The 26,044-nt window shown below is 35.8% G+C and overlaps 1 protein-coding gene across 4 annotated transcripts in view; it reads left to right on the forward strand.

The window, feature by feature from the left end:
- Positions 1-26,044, forward strand: part of mr (anaphase promoting complex subunit morula) — a 171,871-nt gene that overhangs the window by 26,762 nt on the left and 119,065 nt on the right. For all 4 annotated transcript variants that reach the window (XM_036368905.2, XM_036368902.2, XM_036368904.2 and 1 more), the window contains exons 3-4: positions 10,353-10,594; positions 22,973-23,153. In XM_036368905.2, coding sequence (XP_036224798.2) covers positions 10,353-10,594; positions 22,973-23,153 — 423 coding nt within the window. The remainder of the gene's footprint in view (positions 1-10,352; positions 10,595-22,972; positions 23,154-26,044) is intronic.

The following is a 26,044-nucleotide window of genomic DNA, read 5'->3' on the forward strand; positions in this document are numbered from 1 at the left end:
ACGCGGAATTTACCACATTGTCTGTCTTCCTTCCTTTATAGTGGTTTATTGTATTGTCAATAGATTCTAGTATATTTGGTTGTGTCCTCATGAGATGCACAAGCTTAGCTTTAGCAAATTCCTTCTTTTTCCTTTAACATTTTGCATTGAGAGGTGTGCAGATCTTCCTTCTGGACTTGCAACAAGTCTAACACGTATGCTTGCCTTTGTTCGCGCTCGGAGGAAGATTGTTATGTTGTGGGTTAGGGTATCTCTTCGCCAATCTTCGAAGTTGGTTCTAGGCCTGTCCAACTGCTTAAATTGGGTGATATTTACCTTATATCTGATAAGGTATAATCAGTTCTTCTATCATGCCTTATGACTTCTTGGATCTCAGTCAGCTATTATGACGACAAAAATTTTGTAGAGTGCACTGCTACCCTGACGACTTTATAGCCTTAGCGTAGTGGTGGAAAGGTTTTAGTGTATGTTGCTTCGATGCGGATGACCTTTCTTGTTTAGTCGGAAGTATCGGTCTCGGTCTTTCGACGTCTGACCTTCTAGTGGCGTTCTCTGAGCACTACTACGCTTATTATATGTTCTATTTGTTCAGGTTTGCATTAAAAAAATACTTCAATTAATATTTGAATTAAATTTTGTAATCCCAAATACGGGATTAAAACAAAAACAAAAATTTAATCCCGCATACCGGATTAAAAAATAAAAACAAAAAATGTTAATCCCAAAAACCGGATTATTGAATAATAAAAATGAAAAATTTCAATCCTATGCATATAATTTAGAATTAAAACTTTACTTTAAGAACTTTTGCTTTAGAATTTTAATTTTTTTTGCCGTCATTCAAATCAAAAAGTAACAGTTTAAATTTTCTGTCTATTTCTAATTTAATTTAAATCAAATTTTTAATTTAAAATTTTTTAATTAAAAAATTGCCAAAAATGGTGGTATCTCACGATTCCAGCTTCACTTACTTTATATATCCGCGGGGCGTCTCTTCCACCTGGAGGTCCTAGTATGGAAATTTTCGGACCCTTTGCTTTTGTAATTATTTTTGTTTTCCTTTGAAGGCGATGTTCTTTGCTCTATATGCGCTTCACGCGTTTTTTCGTTATCTGTCGGCAATGTGTGTATGCCTTCAAGTCGGTCTGATTGCTTGCTCGGAGAGTGATGTTCTATTTCTTTGATGACGCTTTCGATGTAACAGTACTGCCCATCGGCTTGACGATTTAGTTTTTAGCGGAGGTCTAAGTCCCTCAACGCTTGATCGCTCCGTGGAAGATCCCTTACTATCTGGAGAGTTGTCGAGTGTCTACAACTTCCTTCTTCACTGCGTCTAGGTAAGCGGGAAACGCAACCCCCGTCTATGCTCGGGTTCCCTGCTTTTTCGACGGTGTTTTCTGTACCCATCGTTGCTTCTATGGAAAGATATCAAAGAAGAGACGGTGAGTGATGTTCTGAGTCGTGCTTGCTAGTTTCGCGATGTATTCTTTATTCAGCGACCTCCGGAGACAACTCAGCGAGAGAAGAACTACCTTTCCTTCTTCTGTCGGAAGCCATTCGACTGGTAGTGAAGTTTGGCCGCTTATCTGCTGCTCTCCTTTTTAGGGTTGTTATTGTTCTTCATTTTGTTCGTGCGACCACTTGCATGCTGAAGCACATTTCGTGGTCGAATTATTTGGTGGGAAAATTAAACAGTCCGTTTGACAGCGCCAGTCCAGTTTCACATCTCGAGACGGCCAGCTCCGTTATAATATAGCTGGTTTAACCAGCTTTTAATAATTTAACCCTCATATTTGCAAACCAACGCCTGGGTGTAACATTTTGGTTCAGGAGGTGTGGTAATGCTCGCTCCGCAGCTCATTCAAATCAGACCAAAAGGTGACAGACAATGTTTGCACCTCGTCTCTCAACTTAATATCTCTGAATAGTGCGGATGAGTAAGCAGTTAAGCCCCCACACGACAATGTGACAATCATCGCAGTGTTAGATGAACGTTCCTTCTTATCGCGTTTGCACATTTGATGTTATGACTTTTTCTAACTAATTAATATACAGTTAATTTTCTACTTTTATTTAGTTTCCCAAGATGTGCTACATAGTATAAAAGTTTTGTTCACATAACGGATATTTATAACATCGAGTTAAATATAGATTTCTATATACATTTATATGATCAGGATGACGAGATTAGTTGAATTCCGGGTGAGTGTCTGTCAAGCCGTGCACGCAAGTGATAAGTTGAGTAAAAATTAAAATACTTAAATGTTCTCTTGCACCGTGAGGAGGTTGGCGTTGCAGATAAACGGAATTGGTTCTTTGCCACACCTACAAAATGTCATAATTGATAATCTACATGCATCTGCATCTGTGGGTTGGAATATTTTAAAAACCTCATAGATTAGATGTGCCTATTTCACGAATCACTAAAGGTATATCAACCAAACTTGCTGAGAACAAGTCGTTTAATATCCTACTCGTACGCTGCGGAAATGGGTGAAATTAGATATTTACCACGCCCACCTTTCATACAACGATTATGTTGCAAAAAAAAAGGGTTCATTTTCAGTTTTGGACCGATTTTAAGTTTGAAATTAAATAGAACATGGTAAAAAATTTCTGGAAGAGGGGGTGGGTCCTGCAGGCCAGTAACTTTAAGTCCACTCGAAAAGTAGGACAGAGGTATACATACATCATTTGAAGGATTAAAAGGCATTAAAATTTTTGGAAACTGCAACAAATATTTCGGTTCAGGTCCCTGCTAAAAGTACCACTAAGAACTAACCAATTGATGCAATTTATTCCCAGCCCCAAATGCAAAGTGAATCATCATATTTAACGTCTGACCAAGCAATGGAAACCAATCAGATACTCATGTATCCTATACACCAAACAAAAACCACAAAGCGAACAAAATAACTATTCAAAAGAGATGGAGGAAAGAAAATGTTTCAAAAGTGCTGAACATGCTTATGGAAATTTTCGATCGAAAATTCCTTCCGTATCGATGTCGGTAAAACAGTTTACTTATCGTAAAGTAGGTTATGGACGGAATGACTGATTAGACCCAATAATTGAGCGCGAGTTGTAAAAGATAGAAAAAGCAAATACCGTTAGTTGCGTGACTGGAGGTCGGCACAACACAAACGAGTGAAAAATGTGTGGAGCATTTGCCTAGTAATCTCATTAAATATTTTTTATTACAGCTTTCTTTCACATCATTGGGAAAAAACCATTGTTCATAGAATACAAAGTTACGACAACCGTTGACGTCATAGAACCAACTTCGTCATATTTATAGTGGATATTAAAAATCATTAATTATGCTACTGTTTTAATTTAACGTTTTTGGTTTAAACCATTATTTGATTAATCTTAATTAAAATATCAAATTTTATAATACATAGGGGATCTAAAAAATAAACGTTTATTTTGTAACGACTTTCTTATAATCTTGTGGCAACATAACAGAGTATAATAGTTTCGTTCACCTAACGGTTGTTTATATCGTCTAACTAATCGAGATAGATATAGAGTTATATATGGTATATATAAGTGGTTATGTACAGTTAGAAGGCCGAAAAAAAGTGAAATTTCCAGAAGTTTTTCTGAGAAAACTTTTCAATTTACTGTCGTCTATTCCAGGCCCATATAAGAGACCCTCCGCCGCTTTGGCAGCTTTTAATAACTCGAGCTGATGTTGTCTGCGAGCCATTCTTCCATATCGGATTCTCTCACGTGCTCTGCGATCGATTATTTTTCGACCAAGTGTAATTCCTGTTGCCTTCATATAATACAAAAGTGATGCCATTCCTTCATTAAAAATGTCGGCAGCTATGTATGCAGCGATTTCCACAGTTTTCGAAAAGTTTGAAACTTGAAATTTTCGTCTCAGATCTTACATTTCACACATTCAGAAAAAACTGAAAATACTGTTATAAAAGTTAAAATGCAATACTCAACAGACGGACCACGTGTAACTGAGATTTCCTGTTGGTCTTTACATTTTTTCGCCGAGGCACTGAAACTACTTTAATGTAACATTTTCATTTAAACATTTTAAGAAAACCGGTTCACTTGTCGACTATTCTAAATATTCTGTATTGCGTCGACAGTATTTTGACCTAAAAAAAAAATGTTATAATAATTACTTAAATAAAGAATATTGTAAGTAATCCAAAATCGTTTTATGATTTCTTCAACTCCATACGCAGGATTTCCAAATTTCCGTCCGCGATGAAATACAAATCTATCATTTCAACTGACAATGTTATTATATCCAATATGTTTGCAGAATTTTTCAAGTCATACTACTGTAATAATTCTTCCAAAACTTTTTCTTATCAGCTCGTGTTGTGTTCGAATACTTTAATTAACGCGCCAATTATTTCTGAAAAAGACGTCCTACTTAAATTAAATAAGTTAAAACCATCTTTTAGTTACGGCCCAGACATGATACCCTCATGCTTCCTAAAAAATAGTGCCAAACATATTTACTTGCCTTTGACAAGGATATTTAATTCCTCTCTTAAACACGGTATATTTCCTTCAATATGGAAACAGTCATTTATAATTCCTTTGCATAAAAGTGGATTTACATCCAACATTGAAAACTATAGAGGTATCGCAAAGCTATTAGTTATACCTAAACTTTTTGAAGCTATCATCACTGACCATATAACCTTTTCGATTTCTCCGTTAATTTCCTCATCTCAGCATGGATTTCGTAAAGGGAAATCGACTCTAACAAACTTGCTTGAATTTGTAATCCATGTATCATTGGGTTTTAGGGAACATAAGCATTCGGATGTTATATACCCAGCAAAGCTTTCGACAAAGTAAACCTCTCGATTCTCATACATAAACTTGATCTGCTGGGCTTTCAGCCAAGATTTCTTCAATGGGTAGCTTCTTAGCTTTATAATAGAATACAACGAGTGATATTTGTGGATGCACCTTCAGATACAATTAATGTTTCTTCAGGTGTTCCGCAAGGTAGTCTTCTTGGCCCGATTCTGTTCTTGTTTATTAACGATATCTCTTCAGTAATTGAATTCTCAAAAAATGTATTATACGCTGAACGCTCGTAAAGCTTTTTAAATCATACACATCAACTGAGGAAAGGTGTCTGTTTCAAACAAACTTAAACAATATGGTTGCATGGTGTGATAGAAATGATTTGCCATTGAATCTGAATAAATGTAAGACGATGTGCTTTTTCCGTAGATCTGTGCACCCCTCTTCTTATGTAATAAAACACCATATTCTGGAGCAAGTTTTTAACTATGTTGATTTGGAAGTAAATATGGACCCTAAGCTTAATTTTTGTCTTCATATTGACACCATGGTCTTGAAAGCAAAAGCTGTCCTCAGTTTTGTTAAACGTTGGTCTAAAGAATGTAGAGATCCGTATATTACTGAACCACATTATACAACTTTGGTTAGACCTATATTGGAATATGGCTCTGTTGTATGGAACCCTAACTACCAAATCCATTCTGACAAGTTAGAGTCTGTTCGAAAACCATTTTTACTTTTCGCCTTAGCGCATTTCCGATGGGATTCTAGGGTAAGTCTACCTCCATACACTAGTCGTTTAAAACTTATTAAACTACCTACACTTTCTAGTCGTAGGGAAATGCTTGGCATAATATTTTTAGTGAAAATCTTGAATGAAACAGTTTGCAGTTCTTTTCTCCTGTCTGAAATTAAATTTAATATCCCGATTCGCTTTTCGAGGCAATTTAGACCTTTACTGTGAAAATCCTGTAGATCAAATTTTGAACTAAACGAGCCATCCCGCATTATATGTCATGATTTTAATTCTCATTCCAGCACATTTGACTAATCTGACTCACTTTTCAAAATGAAAAAGACTTTATTGTTTTCTCTTAATGAATGAAAATGTAACAACTTATTATATTGTAACTATAAATCTTAGCGGTTGAAATTTTTGTTTCTGTAGCTGAGCAGTTTTAGATCTCAACACTTAAAAAACTCTCTTGCCTTTTCTGACTCGGCTAATTCCGCACGTATGCAAATTGCGCTCCTCGCGTCGGTTGGCGGGAGGAGGGTAATCGTTGGGTTATTATTATTATATTTGTTTCAGCTGTCTTTGGATTAAAAACATTTTGCGCCTTTTTGTTCTCGATTTACGTATGTTAAGAGACTTTCTCATTTCTCTGGTAGACTTCATTTTCACGAAAAATTACACAAAAAAATATAAACGAAGTTACAAGTTTACTGCTTGGCTTAGCTGCTTATACTGACTACCACTCTTTAATATTTTCCAGTTTAGGGTTCGAAAAAAAAATTTTACATTTCAGGTATAACAATCACACTGTTGATTTACACATCTACATACATTAGAAGGGAGGATTTACAATATTTAGGTGCATGAAACGGTCAGCGTACAGATAGTCGATGCCACTCCGGCCTTGTACTTCCAAGCACTCTGAAATGCCTTTTCAAATTTGTGTTTCGAAAATATTCACCGGAACGATGGGAAATTTTCTGTGTGTATTTTTAAATACATTAAGAAAATAAAATTTCAAAAATAGATTGTTTGAAAATTCTAACTGTATGTAACCCCATAAATGATCACCATGACGAGACGAGTTGAAATTCGGATGTCTGTCTGTCCGTCCGTCTTTCTGTACAACCTGAAACTTGAGTAAAAATTAAGATATCTTGATGAAACCTGGTGCACTTGTTCCTTGGAAAAAAAATAAAGACAAGTTCGTAGATGAGCGTAGTCGGATCTATGCCACCGCCACAAAACGCCTTTAATCGAAAACGTATAAAGTGTTATACCTAAGCCGTAAATTAAGATAAACAAGTAAGGAAGGGCTAAGTTCGGATGTAACCGAACATTTTATACTCTCGCAAAGTCAAATGGTATACTCGTTTGAGATTTATTTGTGGATTGACTGATATTTTCGGTAGAAGGTCAACTAGAGGCACTGGGGTCCACATATTTAGTACTTAGGAGTTTGAACAGTTTTGGTTCGATTTAGACAATTTTTGGCCGCAAGGTGGCATACTTTAATTGCATTATTCACGCAAAGTTTTACCCCGATATAATCATTGTTACCTGATTTGCATAGTGGAAAGTGAAAGAATCAGATGGAATTGAAAATGGTGTTACATTAGAAGTAAGCGTGGTTGTAGTCCGATTTCGCCCATTTTCGCACTATGACATAGAAACATGAAAAGAACGTTATGCACCGAATTTGGTTGAAATCGGTTGAGCAGATCTCAAGATATGGGTTTTCACCTAAAAGTGGGCTGTGCCACGCCCACTGACTAATTTTGAACGCGGTTCCTATAAAGCCAATTTATACCATCTCAGAGATAAAATTTAATGTCTCTGGCGTGTTTAGTGCTTGATTTATCGCGCTTTTAGTAGTTTTTAACAGTACCGTTATATGGGGAGTGGGCGGAGTTGCCACCCGATTTCAACTATTTTCACATCGTCAATAGAAGTGCTAAAAACATTTGCTTCTAGTGAATTTTGTTATTATAGCATTAGCGGTTTAGGAGATATGCACATTAAACCTATTAGAGGCGGGACCACGCCCACTTTTTAAAAGAAAGTTTTAGCTGCAGGTGATAGAGATAGGTGATACAAACAACCGTTAGGTGAACAAAACTATTATACTCTGTAGCAACAGGTTGCGAGAGTATAAAAACTCTAATTTGGCACAACGAATCTATTGAAAAAGTGGGCGCAGCCCGCCCCCTAGTAAGTTTAATGTATATCTCTCCCGAACCAATTAAGCTACTTATATCACCCAAATTTGCGCACAATAGATATTTTCAACACTTACGATTGTGTGAAAATAAGTGAAATAACCCCGCACACTCCCTATATACCGGTTTTGTTAAAAACTACTAAAAGTGTGATAAATCAATATCTAAATGCATCAGGATGCTCGACCGATTTCAACAAATCGGATCACAACCACGGCTACTTTCCATATAACAGAATTATACAAATAAAACATTAATTAATATATCGGGATAAAACTTTGCACGAACAGTCCCTCTAAAGTGCGCCACCTTATGACTAAAAATTGTCCAAATCGAACCGAAACTGTTCAAGTCCCTAGGTACCAAATATGTGGATCCCATATATAGTATGCTTAAGTGTCAAAAATGGGTTGAATCGAGCGTATTTTCCTAATAACTGTATCTTTATGCCTAAAATAAGTAAAATCGGCCCTGGCCCACATGTACATATATGAGGTACTTTAATGAGACTCAGGGAGGATTTTATTCTATTCATAGTATGTTGCATTGCCAAAATTAGATTAAATCGGGTCAATACTACGCTTATCTCTCATATACCTAACATAAGATTTTTAAACTTCCGGTTGTCCTTATACATTATAAAATATATCAGTCAATATGTAATATTTCTTAGCAAAATTAAGTGATTAATATTGGATATAGCTCAACGTATAATATTGGATTGGAAAATAAATGAATTTAGTCTACGAAATACCCCAACTCTCTAGTACTGCATACATATATTGATTTTCGTTATTTTATTGAACCTTATGCTAAATATGTCGTTCAATGTGTGAGTTATATATTTATAAAATTGCTTCAAAGTATGATCGCAGTATACCTCAGCAATATATAATAATTTCCGGCTTTCCACCTGACAAACTGTGTGATACTTTAATAAAATTAAATTAACAAGTTTTCTTAAAAATTGTGTGGGAGTATGATTGAAATTGGTCTAGACATTGGTTCAAACCTTATATCTCTAAAAAGTAATTGCGATCCTCTGGTTGACGTTTTCACATCAATTCATTATATTTAATTTAGCTTCTACAGTTGAATTTATATCCCATATATCTCATTTGAAGATAATTTTAATACAATTTTAGCTGACGGGAAGTAAAATATAGTAATAAAATTAAGTGAGTCGATGACCTATAATATAACTTAATAAAATACCAAATATGATTGTAATTCATTTATAATTTCACCGAATAATGAATGTTGAGTTGTTTCGTAACATTTTTATACTCTCGCAACCTGTTGCTACAGAGTATAATAGTTTTGTTCACCTAACGGTTGTTTGTATCACCTAAAACTAATCGAGTTAGATATAGGGTTATATATATATAAATGATCAGGATGAAGAGACGAGTTGAAATCCGGGTGACCGTCTGTCCGTCCGCCCGTCCGTCCGTGCAAGCTCCAACTTGAGTAAAAATTGAGATATCTTTATGAAACTTGGTAGACATGTTTCTTGGTACCGAAAGACGGTTGGTATTGTAGATGGGCGTAATCGGACCACTGCCACGCCCACAAAACGCCATTAATCAAAAACTAATAAATTGCCATAACTAAGCTCCAAAACAAGATACAAGACTGTTATTTGGTACACCGGATCACATTAGGGAGGGGCATCTGCAGCTAAATTTTTTGTTTTAAGTAGGCGTGGTCCCGCGACTAATAGGTTTAATGTGCATATCTCCTAAACCGCTAAAGTTATAATAACAAAACTCACTGGAAGCAAATGTTTTTGGAACCTCTACCTACAATGTGAAAATAGTTGAAATCGGGTGGCAACTCCGCCCACTCACCATATAACGGTACTGTTAAAAACTACTAAAAGCGCGATAAATCAAGCACTAAACACGCCAGAGACATTTAATTTTATCTCTGGAATGGTATGAGATGACTTTATAGGAATCGCGTTCAATATTAGTCAGTGGACGTGGCACCGCCCACTTTTAGGTGAAAACCCATATCTTGGGATCTGCTCAACCGATTTCAACCAAATTCGGTACATGACATTATTTTCATATCTCTATGTTAAAGCGTGAGCGAAATCGGATTACAACCACGCCTACTTCCCATATAACACCATTTTAAATTCCATCTGATTCTTTCACTTTCCACTATGCAAATCAGGCAACAATGATTATATCGGGGTAAAACTTTGCGTGAATAATACGTAAAGTATGCCACCTTGTGACCAAAAATTGTCTAAATCGAACCAAAACTGTTCAAGCCCCTAGGTACTGAATATGTGGACCACGGTGCCTATAGTTGACCTTCTACCGAAAATATCAGTCAATCCACAAAGAAATCTCAAACGAGTATACCATTTGACTTTGCGAGAGTATAAAATGTTCGGTTACATCCGAACTTAGCCCTTCCTTACTTGTTTAATATACAGTTTTCCTAATACAAGTTGCAAGAGTATAAAATGTCGGTTATACCCGAACTTAGCCACTCCTTATTTGTTTTTGTACAATTTAAGTAAATGTGGGTTTGTGCACATATCTCTTAATATCGTTTTTTCTTTCTAATTCATTGCTAATTTCTTTCAGATGTTGAATTATTGATGAATAAAAAAGAATGTGCCGGATGTAAAAAGGAAATAAATGCCTGTGAGTGTCAAAGTTTGGATGTATTAATAAACAAAACAAATATGGCGTTACAAGAAATGGAACTTTTAGATGGCATCGCTGGAGAAAGTTTGACATCGCTGGTTCAAACATGCATAAAAGAGCACATTAAAGAGACATGTCATGGAATATTTGACAGAAGTTTTTTGAGACAGCTTGAAATTGTAAGTAATTTTTATATTAGAGAAAAGTTACAATATAATTCATTTGTATGTATGTAAATATATTTGTAAAGCTAATTACCATATACATATGTATACATATATGCTAAACGTGACAGGGGCATATCACTCTTTTTTTTGTGTTTTCAGAATAGATTTTGAAATTGTAAGTAATTTATATGATATTAGAGAAAAGTTACAATATAATTCATTTGTATGTATGTAAATATATTTGTAAAGCTAATTACCATATACATATGTATACATTTATGCTAAACGTGACAGGGGCATATCACTCTTTTTTTTGTGTTTTCAGAATAGATTGATATTTGCACAAAAAAACATAACCAACACTTTAGGTTTTTTTTAATCATATATTTAATATAATATAATATATTATGTTTTGTGCTATCTCAGCATATCAATGATAATCATGTTCAAAGATATTTGAACATATTGCCGAGGGAAATAATTTAGTGGATTGTACTTTTTATTATAATAATTGGTATTTCATGTTTTTACTAACACTTAAACTAATAAATATTACTTATGCTGCGACGCGTCGATTAAGTGATGTCCATTGGCACCAACGCTCATGTTCATATTTAAACATACTCCAGGGCGACACAAGTTACTGCAGCTTGTATTCGTGTCGTGTTCGTCCACTAAGTAACGTGGTAGCCGGTGGCTGCATATCCGCCGTTCTGTCATTCAAATCTTGACATCTCACATAACGGTTCACGATGACTATGCGCCTTTCTATGTTGTATTAACTATAGTTTACTTGTAACTATTTGTTCATATTCGTCGCAAAGGTATTCTGTCGGGTTTCTTTCTCGCTCATCGAAATGCGGTGTACCCTTGATTTTACGAATCTTTATTTGTGACTTACCATACTCCTCTTCACTGCTTGGTGCACGTCTCATACCTTTCTTCTTCTTGATCTTTGAGTTCCGTGTTGCTGCGGCCGTTGATTTGCATCTACCTCGTCTACCATCATCTTCATTATGCCTCCATCGTCGGAGATTTTAATTTCCACATCGTCATTTTGATTATTTTTTTTTTCGTCCTCACCTTCAAGCGCTTCCAAATGTGAATCTGCTGGAGGAGAAAAACACCATTCCTCTCTTGAATCCATTTCTTTTGCGTCTTTTGAGGAAGTAGTAAAATTTTCTTTTTGTGTTTCTACTTCAAGATACTCTGGTGTACCTTCATTCGTGTTCTCTTTTATACCCTGAACAGGGTATATTAAGTTTGCCACGAAGTTTGTAACACACAGAAGGAAACGTCGAAGACCCTATAAAATATATACATAAATGATCAGCATGATGAGCTGAGTTGATTTAGCCATGTCCGTCTGTCTGTCTGTCCGTCTGTCTGTATATATACAAACTAGTCCTTCAGTTTTTATGCTCTCGATCTGAAATTTTGCACCTGTCCTTTTCTAACAAAGAAGCTGCTCATTTGTCGGAACGGCCGATATCGGACCATTATAGCATATAGCTGCCATACAAACTGAACAATCGGAATCAAGTGTTTGTATGGAAAACTCTTTCATTTGACGAGGTATTTTCATCAAATTTGACATGTATTATTATTTAAGGCATTATTCCAATCCTCGAAGAAATTGTATAGATCGGATGACTATAGCATATAGCTGCCATACAAACTGAACAATCGGAATGAAGTGCTTGTGTGGAAAACTCTTTCATTTGACAAAGCATCTTCACGAAATTTGACATGGATTATTATTTGAGACAACAATGTAATCTCCGAAGAAATTATTCAGATCGGATGACTATAGCATATAGCTGCCATACAAACTGAACAATCGGAATGAAGTGCTTGTATGGAAAACTCTTTCATTTGACCGGGTATCTTCACGAAATTTGGCATGTATTATTATTTAAGGCATTAATCTAATCTCCGAAGAAATTGTATAGATGGGATGACTATAGCATATAGCTGCTTTATTAACTGAACGATCGGAGTAAAGTGCTTGCATGGAAATTTTTTTTATTTGACGAGGTATCTTCACGAAATTAGGGACGAGTTATTGCTTGAGGCAACAAATTATTCTCCACAGAAATTGGTCAGATCAGATCACTATATCATATAGCTGCCATACAAATTGAACGTTCGGAATCAAGTTCTTGTAAGGGCCTTTGTATTTGTGAAGGGTATTATAGCTTCGACGCAACCGAAGTTAACGTTTTTTCTTGTTTCTTCTATTATTTCTGTTGTTTCAACCGATTCGGTTGCTTCTTCCTCAGTTTCAGAAGATAGATGGTAAATTGGAACTGTTTTGAATTGTTTTGATTCCAAATCATATAGGTAATAAATTTCGGGCTGTTCTTCTATAATGTTTTCTTCAAACAGCACATCTCGTTGAAGAGAATTGTAACTAATTTCGAGCTATTTTAATAATAAGTAATCTGATCATATGCTTTTTGTGATTATTGCTGTTCTGTTCTTCCATACTTAAATCATCCATTATTCTTCTGAATTCCTCACTCATTCTAATTTTATTTTATTAAATACATCGCTTTTATACTATTTACAAATCTAACTATAATCTAATTAAATGTATTTTTTTTGTTAAGTAGGGGGAGCATCGAAAGCCGAAGTGCGGAACTTTAATCCGCTAAACCTAACCTACTCCCAACTCAAGACTCTCCCACGGAACCACCTGATTAAGTATTACTTCGTGGGAGTGATAAGACATTTAAGTCTCCTCTATAGTACGGACTGACGAACGCCTAATCTGTTCCATATGTCTTAGTTTTGTCAAAATTGAGGCTGCCGCTTCGCTGACAGCTTTCCAATTCTCACTGGACTGACACATAAGTGTCGTCAAGTTTTCCACCATAAAACTACCACCGAGTGAAGTTTTAAGTTTTTCCCTTGTACTCGAAAAGCGAGGGCAATAAAAGAATACATGCTCAGAGTCTTCTATGCACTCTGTACACATCGGACAGTTCGGACTAACATCATGATGGAATCTGTACAGGTAGCTTCTAAAGCACCCATGTCCGCTTAATATTTGGGTAAGGTGGAAATCCAGGTCCCCATGTCGTCTGTCTATCCACGGGCGGATGTCCGGTATAAGTCTGTGGGTCCACCGTCCTTTGAGTGAGGTTTGCCACCGCTGCTGCCATATTGATAAGCTTTTGACTCTCTCTGCTCTTTTGGCTTCTAAAGACGACTCTGGTAACTTGTATACTCGCGCGAATTCGTCACCCTGGATGTCAATGGGCATCATACTGGCTATTACTTCCGCAGCCTCGCTGGATATCGTTCGGAAAGCACTGATTACTCTAAGTGCCGACAGCCGGTGCACTGAGTTTATTAGTTTGGCATATGCTTTAACGTTTAGCGCCTGGATCCATATTGGGGCCGCATATAATACAACCGATCTCATTACCTTTGCGAGTAAAAATCGCCGGCTGGAACGCACGCAGCCTTTATTTGCCATCATTCTTGATAAGGCGTTGAGGATTTTGCTTGCTTTACCAGAGGTGTATTCTAAGTGTTCCTTAAATTTAAGCTTAGAGTCTATTATTACTCCCAGATACTTTAGTTGTGGCTGTGATTGAATCTCACACTCCCCTATGGTGAGATATATTCGTTCCTCCACTTTCCTAGTACTTATTAGCAGGACTTCTGTCTTGTGCTCGGCCAGAACTAAACTCCTTGAGGAGAACCATTGCCGCAGACTATTGACGCATTCATTGCATTTGCTCCGGAGGTCATCAAGATGTTTAGACACTGCTACTACTATAAGATCATCAGCGTATGCGACTAATTTAACGGCTTCTTGTTGGTTTATTCTTAGCACCCCATCATACATCACGTTCCATAGAAGGGGGCCTAAAATCGAGCCTTGCGGTACTCCACTCGTAATAGTGTAGGTCTTGGTGCCTTCATCAGTGTCAAATATCAGTTGCCTGTTTTCAAAATAACTTGTAATAATGTTTACCAGATATTGAGGAGCGCGTATCTCATGCAGAGCTTTGATAATGTTTGCCCATTTTGCTGAGTTGAAGGCATTCTTCACATCCAGGGTGATCAGGGCGCAGTATTTTTTAGTCCCGCCTTTCCATCTTTTTCCACTTACTGCGCATTTCGCGGCGCCAACGACATTGTTTAGTGCGTCAATAGTGGACCTCTTTTTTATAAAGCCGTATTGTCTTTCTGATAATCCGCCGGCTTTCTGGATTGCTAACTCCAAGCGGTTTCTTACTATGCTTTCGAACACTTTACCAATCGTGTCAAGCATGCACAGAGGTCGATATGATGAAGCTTCCTCCGGAGGCTGATTTGGTTTAGGTAGTAGAACCAATCGCTGAACTTTCCATGGGTCGGGGAATATTTCTTCTTTTAAGCATGCATTGTACATTTTTACGAACACATTTGGTTTTAAACTTATGGCTTCCTTTAAGGCTCTATTTGGTATGCCGTCTATACCAGGCGCCTTGCTGATTTTAATTTTTCCCGCTATGGCCAATACTTCTTCTTCACTAACTAGTAGCGGTGGCTCTACAACTTCGGTTCGTGGTTTACCATAGGTAATCGGATGATGTTTAGGGAATAATGTTTCCACGATATTCTTCATAAAAGATGCGCTTTTGGGTTGTTGTGTCTTATTCTTGAATTTTGACATTAATTTACCAGAGGTGTAATTAAATGTATATGTATGTGTGTATGTTGCATGCACATCACATGGTATTGTTTTTAAGTACACAACTCAATGCATGTGTGTGTGTGTCCATATGTATGTAGCACATTGTTTATGCTGCATGGTATGGGAGTGTTTTCTAGTGCACATGTGCACTTGTAAGCAATTGCCTAAATGTATATCTTAGGTCAACAAATTATCATATGAATGCATATATGTTTATGGGTTTGTTTATGTATGTATGATGTTAAATATATTTGAACATACATATTTGTGATTAGTGGACTGTATTTATTCTTACATATATTACATTAATATTATATACATTAATATGTAGAATAATAAAACTAAATTTATTGCGGCACACCGTCTAGGTGGAGTCCTTTAGTCCCAACGCACATTTTTTTCATTTTTGAACATTCTCCCGGGCGAGTGTGACACTTGGAAAGTTGGCTGCAGCATGTGGTCGTGTCATGTTCGTCAACTAAGTGGTAGCTGGTGGCTGCATATTCGTATATGTGACGTTCAAATTTGACATGTCACATAACGATTCACGATGACTATGCGCCTTCCTGTGTTGTATTAGTGATAATTTACTCATTACTTTTTCTTCATATTCGTCGCAAAGGTATTCTGTCGGTTTTCTCTCTCTCTCATCGGACGGCGGTGTACTTTTAATTTTACGATTCTTTATTTGTGACTTACCATACTCCTCTTCACTGCTTGGTGCACGTCTCATACGTTTCTTCTCCTTGACTTTTAGGTTCCGTGTTGCTGCGGCCGTTGATTTGTGTCTACCATCAGCCCCACGTTGAGTACCAAACTTAGAGACATCTTCATTTATTATGCCTCCATCGTCGGAGATTTAAATTTCCAAATCGTCATTTGGCTCTTCATCAGGGATCAGGATCCAAAGTTGCGTCTATGACAACATAACCAGCCTCCCCAACCCTGCCTTTAATTTGCCTGTGTTTTTAGCATACCTCTTTTTTGCCTGTGTAAATTACAATACTTTTGTTTTTGCCTGTTTTAAAAATACAGGTTTTGGTTTTTGTTGCCTGTGTATATCAGGACTTATAATTTTTGGGTTGTAAGACCAAATTATGTATATTGCTTCTCAAACAGGACTTTTTATTTTTTATATTGCCTACATTTTTTTAATGCAAGGCTTATTATGGCTGATCTTTTTATTAATGCTCATAGGACCAGTGGTTAAACTCAATAAAGATAATCAATTAAAACAGCGGGAGTATACACCCGCCTTATTGTTTTTATACCCTGAACAGGGTATATTAAGTTTGCCACGAAGTGCCCAGAAGGAAACGTTTTAGACCCTATAAAATATATACATAAATGATCAGCATGATGAGCTGAGTTCATTTAGCCATGTCCGTCTGTCTGTCTGTCCGTCTTTCTGTATATATACAAACTAGTCCCTCAATTTTTAAGCTATCGCTCTGAAATTTTTAAAATGTCCTTTTCTCACTGAGAAGCAGTTCATTTGTCGGAACGGCCGATATCGGACCAATTTAGCATATAGCTGCCATACAAACAATCGAAATCCAGTACTTGTGTGGGAAACTTTTTTATTTGACTTAATATCTTCACGAAGTTTGACATGAGTTATTTCTAAAGTAACAATGATCTCTAAAGAAATTGTTTAGATCGGTTGACCATAGCATTTAGCTGCCATACAAACTGAACGATCGGAATCAAGTTATTGTATGGAAAACTCTTTTATTTGACGAGGTATCTTCACGAAATGTGGCATGGAATATTATTTAAGGTAATTGTATAGATCGGATGACTATATCATATAGCTGCTATACTAATTGAACGATCGCAATCAAGTTCTTGTAAAAAGCCTTTGTATTTGTGAAGGGTATTATAGCTTCGGTGCAACCGAAGTTAACGTTTTTTCTTGTTTTTGTTGAATTTGCCTGTATTTTTATGAATAGCAGGGCTTATTACTTTGGCTGAGCTCTTTTTAATGCTTGAACGACTAATGGTTAAACTTAATAAAATTTCTAAATGTCTTACCGCTGGTGGGGACAGAAAAAGACTTTCTTGAGCTGAGAATATTTTCATTCTGATTTTATCTGACTAAATTTTCGGCTTATATATTATTTACAAATCTTACTTATTTAATTAAATGTATATGTATGTGTGAATGTTTGCATGCACACCACATGGGGTTGTTTTTAAGTATAAAACTCAATACATGTGTATCCACATGTGTACTTGTAATCAATTGCCTAAATGTATACTTAGGTCAACAAGTTATCATATGAATTCATCTTAACCTAAGTAAATATGTTTGTATTTTTAATTGTTGAGTGCATGCGTATTGCATATAAATGCATTCGTGCCTCATATAAATGTATGCGTGTTGCATATAACTGCATATATGTTTATACGTTTGCTTATGCATGTATGTCTTGTTATATTTGAACATACATATTTAAGATTAGTGGACTGTATTTGTTCTTACATGCTTATTGCAATATAAATGCATATAATTTTATATTTGTTTATGTCTATACGAGTATGTACGTTTTGTGCTACCTCAGCATATCAATGATAAGCATGTTCAAAGATATAATATTTGAACAAAGCTGTAGCATATCCACTATTATGCGTTAGATTCATTTTGCTAAGACATCTTACTTATTGATCGATATATAAGCAATCAATTCAATCGGAAGTCTTAGATTCGTGTATAGGTATATTGGACTAAGCGTAGTATTGTACCATAGCGTAGTACCTGTACTATATGTTGACCGATATATACGGCATAAAGTAAACCGGTAGTTCGAAAGTTTTTATGTTATGACTTTACCCTGTTTTAACTCAGGCCACACAATTATCAGAAAATATTTTCTCTGAATTTCCAAAATATTTCTCGGAGTATTACCGATATTTTCGGTATAAAATCAGCTAAAGGCACTGATGTCTACATGTTCGGTGTCTGGGGACTTGAAACGCTATTGTTTAATTATTGTCTATTTTTGGACGTTAGATGGCATACCTTAGAAGCAGTATTTGCTCAAGGCTTTTTCTCTTGGTGCTACGCCCATTGTCAAATTTTTACAACTGGTCCTATAAAGCTGTTCCATATCATCTTGGTTGTGAACTTTAATGCTTGTGGCGCATTTATTCAGTGAGTTATCGCACTTTTAGTGGTTTTCAACATAACCGTTATACAGGGAGTGGGCGTAGTTATTATCTCAGTGTATGAAGAGATGCTAAAAGGACTTTTTCTTTGGTTGACTTAGCTTCAGCGGTTTGGAAGATATATACATTATATAATTTTGGGGGTGGAGTTTTACAAACCCAGTTTTAAAAACTTTTTACCCACAGGTGTCGCTGGCTACTGAGATCTCCAGCACTAACTTACAGTTTTATATGTTAATTTAGTGCTTAGTTATGGCATTTTATAGGTTTTCGCTCAGGGCTATAAGTCGGATGAGGCAACATTTCTAAGCCGTTGTTTTTAAAATGTCAAGATGATCTTGCAACATGAGACCAAGCGTGATCATGATGGAAAATTACTGCCTCGCGTCTGGTCGCAAGTTCCCCATTAGTGGTTTCACCCGGTTTTAGAACCTCATAATACAGCACGCCCTGCTGATCCCACCAAGTACAGAGCATTGCCTTGGTGTCATGGATATTCGGCTTTGCTATTGATTGATGATTTTATGAGGTTTTCGTAATGGATTAATTTTTCATCACCAGTCACAGTCTGATGCAAAACCGAATTCTTTTTGTATCGGTAAATCTGTGAATTATCTTAATGAAATCCAGAAGGCATTTTTTTCTGGGTAACATTGTGGTCTGATGCCAAAAACGAATAAAATCAATATCTCCCCTAGTTCTCATATGTACACCAAAAAAGATTTTTATTTTCGATTGACTTTAAAACGTTTATTTAAGTCAATATACCTATTGACTGAAATCATAAAATTAGGCATAAAGAAATATAAAGAAATGCATTCATTAGTATTTAAAAAAATTATGTTAAGCAGAAAATAATGAATTTGCGTCGACTCAGCTTTACAAGCTGATTGATATTGACAAATTTATAAAATCTTAAAATTTGTGGCTCACGAATCGTGCTACAAAAACAAACCGTTATAACTTTTTTTAATTAATGCATTACATTTATATATTTTTTTATTTTATAGCAATTTTTATTTTATATTGTATAATAATTTATTTTTAAAATAATGGACTGTAAAATACCTCCATGCTCAGCCACACATATGCGACATCTAATTAAAATATTACTCATTGCGGCTTGAAGGGTTAAAGTCGGGATTACTTCAATTGTCGATTCATTGGACTGCTTCAATTCATTCAGATCTCTGTAATTTGTTTTGTACACATCTGGCTTGTCATAACCCCATAAAAAAAGTCTGCTGCAATCAGGTCAGGTGACCTTGGGGGCCAGTGGAAAGTGGAGTTTCTTGATATTAATTTGTTTTCTAGTTCCCGTTGTAGTTTCGCAATAACCGGTCTGGCTATGTGTGCAGTTGCCCCAACTTGCTAGAACCAAACGCTGTTACAAGGTATACGTCTTCGGTGCCCATTGACAGTTACTGTTACACCGTTTCCTTAAAAAAAAGTATGATCCGACAATACACCTTGATAAAACTGCTCGCCACACAGTGACTCGTTCTGGGTGAAGTTCCGTCTCGTAGATTCTTTCTGGATACGGCAAATTTGAATGTTTAATTCAGGTCAAAATGAGCCTCATCAGACATAGGCAGGCAATTCATCAAGTTATTGTCTTCTTCGACCATTTCAATAATTTTTTGGCAAAATTCCAGGCGAATAGACAATTCTAGAGAGTTTTAAACGGCTTGTTATTTGAACTTTGTATGGAAACAGATTTAAGTCATCATGAGTTATCCCTTGTAATGACCGTCTGCTAACTCCAAGTTGCGCCGAAAAGTTGCGAGTCGAAACTCTTGGATTTGCCCGAATTGACGATGCAACAGCCGCGATTGTTTCTTGAACGCGAACATATGGATATTGATGGCACGTACTTCTTGTGATACCTCCAAATTCGGCAAACATCATAGTGGTCCATCTACTCGGGAGAGTACCGGTAAAATCCCGTCTGAGTTCCCTTTGGACGGAAATCACGGACTGCAAAACCTCTTTCCTTAAATTCTTAAAACAGACACAATAAAATGGGGTGAAATATTTTTTTTTTAAATTCATAAGGTGTTTAAAGAGCAACGATTTTTTTTAAAGTAAATTTTCAGTTGGAAAAGTTCGTAAATAAATAAACAGTAAAGTATACATATTTTCTTTAAATATGTTTAATGTATTTAAACTCCAAAATTCGGTAAATATAGTAGTTTCCTGATGTTGACATTTCTACCCGAGTCAATAGTTTTAAATAGGATAAAATACACAAACAGAAGATTGTGTGCCATTCGTAAAGTACGCTGCAAGCCACCTAAAGATTTCTTGTAAAATTTCTATGAGTTTCTTAAAGCCCAATTGACAATTCTAACCGAAACTCTTGTATATATATACTGACGCTATGATAGCTGCGTAATAGGGGTGTGAGTGATTATACTGGTTAACAAATCTTCCAGAGCCTTGATGTTAACCGAAGATTTGTTCAACGTACTGTGGCTCGATTTAAGAAAAGTGTGAGTGTTAAAATATCAAAAAAACCTGATCGTCGTAATGGCCGAGTTTTGAAGTTACACGGTCAGAACACCAAGTCTGGTGAAGATTGTACGTCAGCGAAAAAGGAAAAGTTGTGTAATTTCTGGTAGGAAACTGGCTAAAGACCTCAGCGTGAGCCGTAAAACCATCAAAAACATTATTAATCAAAAATTGAGAATGAAGGCTTATAAGAAAATCCGAGTTCATGGTCTAACGGAACGAAAAAAGCAATTGAGAAGAAAAACACCATTTGCTCCTTCGGCGGCACAAAAATTGTGAGATTGTGTTTTCTGATAAGAAGCTTTTTGTGTTACAGGCAAGTCACAAAATGACCACGCTTATGCAACCAGCTGATAAAAGAGCTATTAAACGATATCAAAACACAACCTCCTTTATGGTTTGGGGAGCCATATCTGCAAAAGAAAACTCCCTCTCCTTTAGATTGACAAAGGTGTAAAAATTAACGCATAATATTCGCATTCAACAAGATTCTGCTTCCGCTCATAACGCAAGAATTGTTCAGCAGTGATGCAAAGACAATATGCCATGTTTCATTACAGCGGATGAATGGCCCCCTTCTTCCCCGGATTTGAATCGTTTGGATTTTTGTATACGGGGACATATGTAAGAAACATAAAATTGGACCAGTTTGAACCAGCTGTTTGCACAAAACGGGACGAAGTTTCAGAAAAAGTTGTGCGTGCCTTCTGTACTAGTTTAAAAAACCGTTTTTAAAGCAATGAAAGGCGAACGATTTGAATTAATACAGAGATAATGCAAGTGTATAGTTTAATTAATAAATAAAACAAGTTTTAATCCTATCTTTAATATAAATTTTTAATTTTTTGCGGAAAATTAGGTGCCACAGAGGGCCCAAGCTGCACTACGGCCACTAAATAATACTTTGTGATTGAAAAAATTGACACGTCAGGTTTTCTGGTGACTTCAAAACATATAGTTTCTTAAAAGTAAAAACATCAGCTACATTTAGAGAAATATCGGTTAATATAGAAAAATTCATATAATTTTCGTGAATATTTGGCTTCTGGAAGGTGTCCTTTAAGTCTTTAACAATAATCTGCTAGCATTCCTGCGCTCCGTTTCCCTTGAAAGCGCTTCTCCTCTCCGCGTTTTGCTGATCATTCAATTTTTGTGAAATTTTCAAAAGAAAATATTCAAAATTCGACGTCATTTGCGGCTCTCGGAAAAAAGGTGCCTCTAGAGATTTTTTAAAATTAAATAAGACAATAAAAAAAATCGTATGAAAAATAAGTGCGGTTCTTTTGATGTTGATAACTTAATAACTGTTTCAAATACTTCATCACGCTGACTTAGAATAATTACCGGATTAAAATCCTTATTTTCTGATCGATGTGGATGCTTTGGCACAGGCAGTTCGCCACTATGTAGGATTGGACTGTTGGTCGAAGACAAGTTTGGATTCTGGGTAGTGTGTTTGGACTTGGTTGTTATGCCTTTTATTAGAGTCACACAAAAATAACAATCACTTACATGATTCTTTAGTTCGGTCCTAATCATTAGTATAGCAACTGGCATATGTCTTTGTTGTTATATAGCCCAACCTATCTGTATTCTTCACAGACATATCGGTCAGTCTGTGATTTATAGTATTTTTATAAAATATAATAATTAATTTATTTACTTTTAATATTTAATAAATTTTAAATTTTTATTTATAATATATGATATTAAAGATAAATATATTCGGGAATAATATTTATGTGACAACAGCCTGCCCTTGTGTCATACACCTAATTTAAATATTTTCGAACGGTTGACTTTATACCGCATCTATCGGTAAATATGTAGGAAATCTTATTGACATTACGAAAAAATCCCTTTCTAATAATAGGGAATCTTCTTACCTGTGTTTTTTTACAAAACAATTAAATCTTCCATTAAAAATTGTTGGGCCCTTTTAAAATAAAGTAATATTTATTATGTTTTCTTTTCATGTTTTTTTTTTTTAATTTTAGCGTTTTTATATTTATTTCTAGTGGCTGGACGAAACTATAATTAATTGGCTGAGGAAGATATTTAGTCATATATGCATACACTCGCAAACTCCTGAAACAAGTACTTCTAATATTATTAAAGGATTCAAAGTTAAATTAACATATTTTTTGTATGAAAATTTGGCTCTTAGCATTATTGAACAGTTTTTTAGTATAATCATTGGTAAGTACTAAAGCATATTAATAGCTTATGATTTACGAAATTGTAAATATGATTTGGGATATTCTTTTGTCAAAGTATAAAATTTTCCAGGGACCGTTTATCTTTTGCAAATGGTCTGCTGAAATTTTGAAGTAAGTTATAGCTGCATCAGTTTCCGTTTAGCAGAACAATAATCCATTAGAAACGAGACACCCCCATAACATTGTTTAAGGGGATCGGATCATTTAAATTAAACTAGAAATATAAAGTAAGGAGGTTCTAAGTTCGGGTATAACCGAACATTTTATAATCTCGCAACTTTTAAGGATCAAAGCCCGCGGAATTACTTCCGGTGTTGGCAAAATTTTATATTAAAGGAAGTATTGATCCGATTCAACCCATTTGAATTCAAATTATATATCTTACACATTGACCGATATTTTCGGTAAAAAGTTCACTATAGGCACTGGGGTCCACATATTCAGTACCTAGGGGCTTGGACAGTTTCGATTTAGACAATTTTTTGTCACAAGGTGGCATACTTAAACGCATTATTCACACAAAGGTTTACCCTGATACAATCATTGTTGCTTGATTTGCATAGTGGAAAGTATAGATTCAGATTTAATTCAAAATGGTGTTATATGGGAAATAGGCGTGGTTGCAATCAGATTTCGCCCATTTTTAACCTATAATGTAGAAATATGAGAAGAATGTTATGTACCGAATTTAGTTGGAATCGGTTAAGCAGATCTCAAGATATGTGTTTTAACCTAAAAGTGGGCGGTGCCCCGCCCACTGTCTAATTTTGAACGCGATTACTTTAAAGTCATCTCATACCATCCCAGAGATAAAATTTAATGTCTCTGACGTGTTTAGTGCTTGATTTATCGCGCTTTTAGTAGTTTTTAACAGTACCGTTTTGTGGGGAGTGGGCGGAATTGCCACCGGATTTCACTCATTTTCAGTTTGTCGATAGAGGTGCTAAAAGCGCTTGCTCTCAGTGAATTTTATTATTATAGCTTGAGCGGCTTAGGAGATAGGGACATTAAATCTATTTTTAGTGGTCCGATTACGCCCATCTTTAATACCACTTACGGTACCAAGAAACATGTGTACCAAGTTTCATAGAGATATCTCAATTTTTACTCAAGTTACAGCACAGACCGATGGACAGACGGACGGACGGACAGACATGCACCCGGATTTCAACTCGTCTCTTCATCCTGATTATTTATATATGCATAACCCTATATCTAACACGATTAGTTTTAGGTGAACAAAACTAGTATATTATACTTTGTACGATTTAAAATTTAATTAAATGTTGGAATTAAAAATTAGATTTTCATTTTTATCCCGATGTTGGGATTAAAAATTATATTTAATTTTTTAATACCGAAGTTTGATTAAGGATTACATTTTTTTATATTTTTTAATCCGGTATGTGGGTTTACAATTTTTATACTCTTGCTAAAGCTATAATAACGAAATTCACTGAGAACAAATGCTCGCAGACCTCTATCGTACTGTACTGTTAAAAACTACTAAAAGCGCGATAAATCAAGCATTAAACACGTCAGAGCCATTAAATTTTATGCGATGGTATGAGATAACATAAAGTAACCACGTTCAAAATTAGACAGTGGGCGTGGCACCGCCCACTTTTAGGTGAAAACCCATATCTTGGGATCTGTTTATCCGATTCCAACCAAATTCGGTACGTGACATTCTTCTCATACTTCTATGGTAAAATGGGCGAAATCGGACTACAACCACGCCTACTTCCCATGTAAAAATTTTAAATTCCATCTGATTCTTTCACTTTCCAGTATGCAAATCAAGCTCCAATGAATGTATCGGGATAAAAATTAGCATGAATAGTGCTTTTGAGTTGGGCGACCTTATTATCGAAAATATCGGTCAATCTGTGAGATATGTTATAGAAATTCGAAGAGAATCCTTTTCTGATAATAATATGCTAGTATGTCAAAAATGGATTGTATCGGGTCAATAATTCCTTTAGCCCCCATATACCTAATGGAATGATTTTCGAACTACTGGCTGACTTTATATCGCGTATTTCAGCAAATAAGTAAAATACCTAGGAAAAATTTACTGGAAGTATAATATTGGATATACTATAGTTTAATGCCGAAAATATGTGAAATTGGTACACAAATTACCCAAACTATCATATACTACATACCATATGCACCTGAAGGTATTTCCCTGGCAAGTTTCAAGAGTATGAAATGTTCGGTTACACCCGAACTTAGCACTTCCTTACTTGCCCTTTTTTTAACCCTCCGTGTTGTGGTGATTACAAAATAAAAAACAAAATTCAATTCAAATGTTAATTCAATTATTTTTTTAATGGATTATGATATTTGCAACCATGATTTCAACCAAATTTTTTACATACTATTTTTTTTTAACATAAGTTAAAGGTTTTAGTTAGCATGGTTAGACTTATTCGATTTTGGTGAAATATTTAACGTGTTGTTCGATACCTTGTTGGCATTGTGAAGGTAATTTCAGAATGCCACCACTATCATAGAAATTGGGACAGTAGATTTTCGTAAGCTTCTCTTGTTTTTCACCAGCACAATCATTCGCCATAGACAGAAACAGGTAGAAGTAATCCCAAAGACCAAATACCCAGAGCTTCTGGCAAGTCACTATCGATATGTGTGGTATGGCGCTGTCGTAATGAAACAAAATTCCTCTTCAATTAGCTAGGGCTGACCACTTCTGGGCGAATGCTTCCATCAAAAGATTCAATTGTTTGCTAATACAGGCCAAAATTAAGAGTTGGACCATAAGAGAGCAGCTCATTGTAGATCATTTCTTGCCAATACCACCAATCGCATAGCAAAACGTTAATCCTGGCTTGACCACCGTTTGCGCGG

The sequence above is a fragment of the Bactrocera oleae genome, chromosome 4 (assembly GCF_042242935.1).
Source record: "Bactrocera oleae isolate idBacOlea1 chromosome 4, idBacOlea1, whole genome shotgun sequence".
NCBI classification, from domain to species: domain Eukaryota; kingdom Metazoa; phylum Arthropoda; class Insecta; order Diptera; family Tephritidae; genus Bactrocera; species Bactrocera oleae.